Raw genomic sequence first — 4,849 nt, forward strand, 5'->3', positions numbered from 1 at the left:
ACTTCTTGTGTTTTTACAGCAGTATGTCACAAACTAGTGAATGTTCTTTGAATAACCTTGGAAGGTGCAGTGCCTGTGCATGTTGTTTTCTAATCCTAACTGTCCACACCAATCACAGCTTTTGACCAGTTATGTTGACTTTACACTACCATATTGCACTCTTCGAATGTCCAGGACACCAATGTCTTGCCCACCAAATAGAGTGAAAATTTGCCAACCATGCTCAATATATTGAACTGCTATAACAGTTAATTTTATCATTTCTGGTTGTTCTGTAAATTAATTAATTCCTGAGTGATAATAGCAACAAATCTCATTGCGGGAGTGAAAGGTTGGTCTTATACTTGCCAGTGATTTCTGGATAAAACCAATGGATTCCACCATGGTGTGAAAAACATATGCATTTTCTGTCTATCTACTGACCTGTGCATTTATTCCTCAGTTTGCTTTGATGTCAACCTCTCTATCTTTTAAACAATTACAGGACTGATAAGGACACTGCTTCCAAGAACGTGACAGATTTAGGAGTTGCAGGTTGGGCAATGTTTATGCACCATTTGTCATAGATGTATTTAAAATACAAACTGATAAACTTAGGTTCTGCCATTAGTTTATTTCTTATGCAATGGTTCTATCAACTTTGACTGCTTAAAATAGGCGGTATGCATTCCCACATACATCGTTGCTGATGATATCACTTGTGTAAAGAAACCTAAATTAGATATAGTATGCAGATATTCTAAAGAAAGTAAGGACCTAAGCGTTCCAAGAGTGTTAAATGCATACCAGAGTTTCAGGATGTCCACATTAGACGTATTTGCATATAATGAATGCAGCTTGAGTTAAAATACACAGTCAGTGAGCACACTGAAAATCTGACATGTATCAGACTCTCCTGGACTAACAGTGAGCATTCCAGGTTCAAACACATTGTCACTGCATTGTTAATGCATTTGTATACTGAGAGAAACTACAGATTTCTTTTACTAACTATACTTTTGAATACTTTAAATCATAGATCATTCTTCATTTGTACCCAAGGCCATCATGGCATCTGTCAACATGAGCAATATTCATCTTACATCCTTTCTTCTGATGGCCTTTCCAGGGGCAGATGCTGTAAAGAACTACATTTCTCTTGCTGCGTGCCTTGTGTATCTTCTCTCTATCATGGGAAATGGCTCAATTTTGCTCATCATAAGAATGGACAACCATCTCAGAGAACCCATGTACCTGTTACTGTCAATGCTTGCCACCACAGACCTGAGCCTCTCTCTTTCTACTTTACCCACATCGGTCAGCGTCTACTGTTTCGACTACAGGAGAATACACATCTATGCTTGTTTCACTCAGCTGTTCTGTATGCAGACACTGTGCTCAATAGAATCCGCCATTTTAGTGGCCATGGCATTTGACCGCTATGTTGCTATATGTATCCCTCTAAGATATAACTCAATATTGCAACCACTCATGTCAAAAATAGGGCTGGTTGCTGTTATCAGAGGGGTGCTCATTGTGTTGCCTGCACCGTTGTTGCTAAACAGGCTTCCCTACTGTGGTAATGATGCGCTCTCCCATGCCTTCTGCTTCCACCCAGATGTGATGAGGCTCGCTTCTGCAGATACCTCCATTAACAGTAAATATGGCTTGGTTGTGGCACTATCCACTTTCCCTCTAGATTCATTTTTTATCCTGCTTTCCTATGTGATGATCTTAAAGACTCTCCAGGGCAGAGCAGGGAAATCAGGAATCTTAAAGGGGCTGAACACTTGTGTGAGCCACATATGTGTAGTCCTTCTGTTTTATATCCCAATGATGGCTCTGACTTTGGGCCACAGGTATGGGCAGCATGATTCACCTCTTCTGCTAGTCATGATGGGTGGGTCCTTCCTTGTGATACCACCTGCACTGAACCCAGTAGTTTACAGCATGAAAACTACACAGATCCGCAGGGCCATTTTTAAAATGTATGGGGCAAAATAGAACACTGAAAATGTTTTGGGGCAAAACAGTAGGACATTCAAAACTTCTATAATAGCTAAGAGCTTTAGTGGATTATGGAATGAAAGCAATATTAGTGTGTAACCTAAAACTCTGACTGAAAAAGACCCTTAAATGATGATATGAATGTTAATGTTAATGTTAATGTTAATGTTAGTCAGTATTTGTTGAGCGCTCGTACGCCCGGAGGCTTCATGGCGCTATAGAAAGGAGCAATACGCGACAGTCAATTAGTGGAGATGAAGCAGCTCAGTAATGTGCCTGAGAAAAGAGCAAGGTCTTCAAGGAGTGTCTGAATCTGAGGATGTTGTCACTCAGTTTTAGAGGGAGGGGAAGAGAATTCCAGTAGGCCGCTGCGAGGTGGTCGAAGCAGCTGCCTCCGAGACGTTTCCTCTTGAACGGAGGTACAGTCAGGAGAGATTTGTGGATGGACCGGAGATTGCGGGAAGGACTATATCTTTTAAATAAGTCTCTAATAAACAGGGGGCCAGTGTCATGCAGAGACTTAAATATAATGCACCCAGCTTTGAAGGCCACACGTTGCTCAACCGGCAGCCAGTGTAGCTGTTTGAGGCCAAGCCTGACTGACTGCCTCCTAGGAATGTTCAAAAGGAGTCTGGCCGCCTGGTTCTGAACCAGCTGGAGGCGTTTAAGCTCTCCCATTTGGAGCCCAAGGTAAAGACTGTTGGAAAAGTCCAGCCTGGACAAAACCAGGGAGATGACGATCTGTGTGAGGGCCGCTATGGAGAAGAAACGAGCTATTTTTTTTATTTTCTTCAACTGAAAAAAACTGGAGGACACCACTGCTCCAACCTGTTTTTTTAAAGAGAGGTCCTCGCTGATGAAGATACCTAAGCTCTTAACCGAAGATGATTTGGATGGGGGAGCGCCCATGCTGGAGGGCCAGAAGCTGGGGTTCCAACTGAGTGTACTCTGTCCAGGCAAGACCAGTTCGGTCTTGCCTGGGTTGAGTTTCAGATGATTGCAGCTCATCCAACTCAAAATGTGGGACATGGTGTTTTGAAATTCAACCACAGAGTCCTTGGTGTTTAAAGGAAAGATGAGCTGCAAATCATCAGCGTAGTTGAAGATGGTTGCCTTTGCATTCCTGAGGGAGAACAGAAGGGGGCGGAGGTACAAATTAAAAAGCAGGGGAGATAACGAGGAGCCTTGAGGTACTCCGCAGGTGGTGGGTATAGCAGGAGCCGTAAAGGAGCCCAGTCTGACCGATTGTGTTCGGCCAGTGATGAATGAGCGGATCCAGCTCAACGCAGGGCCCCTGAGACCTGCCTGCTCGACACGGTCGACCAAGATGGTGTGGTCGACCGTGTCGAACGCAGCAGAGAGGTCCAATAGCCCCAGAGCCTGATGGATCCCCACATCCGCGTTCCGCCTCAGAGTATTTTGCACCGAAAGAATGACCGCTTCGGTAGAGTGGCAAGGACGAAAGCCAGCCTGATTAGGTGCAAGATACTCTGATTTCTCCAGGAATGCGGAAATGCTGTCACAGACGTGAGACTCCAGAAGCTTGGCGCAGTATGGCAGCAACGATATCGGTCTGTAATTGAGCGGATCAAGCGGGTTGGCTCCTGCCTTTTTTATAAGGGGAATGAGAAGGGCTTTTTTGAAGTTGTTTGGGACTTTACCCTGTATAAGTGATCCATTCAACATGGAGAGTAAGCCCCCGGGGAGGCTGGTGCCCACTTCTTTCAAAATGTGAGGGAGGCAAATGTCATCAGGGGAACCGGATTTAACCTTAGTAAGGAGTTTGAATAGATTGGCGTTTTCAATAGGGGGATAAGAATCCAGGGTAACAACATTGTGACAAGTGTCTGCGACGAAAAAAGAAGGCTGAGTAGTAAGGATACTTTGTTTAATGGTGCAGATTTTATCGAAAAAGAAGGAATTTAGTGAGTTGCAGAGCTCCTGTGTGGGGACCATCGGGAGAGAAGTTCTGTCACTGGTGCTAAGGTTCTCCACAATATTAAATAATTCTCTTGATTTATTTTGAGCCTTGAGAATTTTTTCCGTAAAGTAATTAGTTTTGTGTCTCAGAATGAGCTTTTGGTAATCCTTACGGGCCTTGTAGTAGTTAGCCCTGTCCTGACCTGAGTAGGCTGTCCGCCATTTTCGCTCCATTTGACGAACTTTAAGTTTAACGGTTTTCAAGTGAGGTGTAAACCACCTGTGAGCGTCGTTGGGGCGAGAGCGGGGAAAGTTGGTGCGAGGAGCATGAACATCAGCCGCCTGAAGTAGCCATTCAGAGAAGGCTTCTTCCATTCCTTCAATGTCCTGATCAAGTGAGGGAGCAAGGGATGTTAAGGATCCTATAAAAGCGGGAATGTCAACATTCTTCCACATTCTAGTCTTACCTCCTATCTGGGGCAAGAGCTTTCTACTTCTTTCAGTGGTCATGGTGAAGTTGATCAGAAAATGATCTGACCAAATACAGGGCGTGATGGACTTAATAGCCAAAGAGATGTTTTGAGACCAAATTTGGTCTAGGCTATGCCCTTTCTCATGAGTTGAAAGGTGAATGTGTTGGAGGAGGTTCATATCTAGGAGGGTCTCTTTCAACATGGCTGCCTGGGAGTCAGACTCAACCGAGTCTAGCCAGAGGTTGAACTCTCCCAGCAGCACAATTTTATTGTGGGAAATTATCAAAGGGGCAACCTTCACATTAATTGTGCTGCACAAGTTTCTCTATTGTTTGTAAAATCTCCAAATAATGAGTCACCTCTTGGCAACAAATCACCTAAATAATGCATTTTTTGGAGAAGGTAAAAACAAATACAAATTTCAATAATGAGATGTAGATGATTGTGGATTTCCAGACTTTGGAATGTAC

The 4,849-nt window shown here is 43.8% G+C and overlaps 1 protein-coding gene across 1 annotated transcript; it reads left to right on the forward strand.

Annotated features, from left to right (window-relative positions):
• Nucleotides 1–1,047: 1,047 nt before the first annotated feature.
• LOC144773996 (olfactory receptor 51L1-like) lies at nucleotides 1,048–1,983 on the forward strand. Its single transcript, XM_078659040.1, has one exon. It carries the CDS (start codon nucleotides 1,048–1,050, stop codon nucleotides 1,981–1,983), a length of 936 nt encoding a protein of 311 aa, XP_078515166.1.
• The last annotated feature ends 2,866 nt before the right edge of the window (nucleotides 1,984–4,849 follow it).

The sequence above is a fragment of the Lissotriton helveticus genome, chromosome 8, assembly GCF_964261635.1.
Source record: "Lissotriton helveticus chromosome 8, aLisHel1.1, whole genome shotgun sequence".
NCBI lineage: Eukaryota > Metazoa > Chordata > Amphibia > Caudata > Salamandridae > Lissotriton > Lissotriton helveticus.

Bases quoted from the DNA above. Each gene is read 5' to 3' on its own strand.
- LOC144773996 (XM_078659040.1), top strand. From the start codon at position 1,048: ATGGCATCTGTCAACATGAGCAATATTCATCTTACATCCTTTCTTCTG.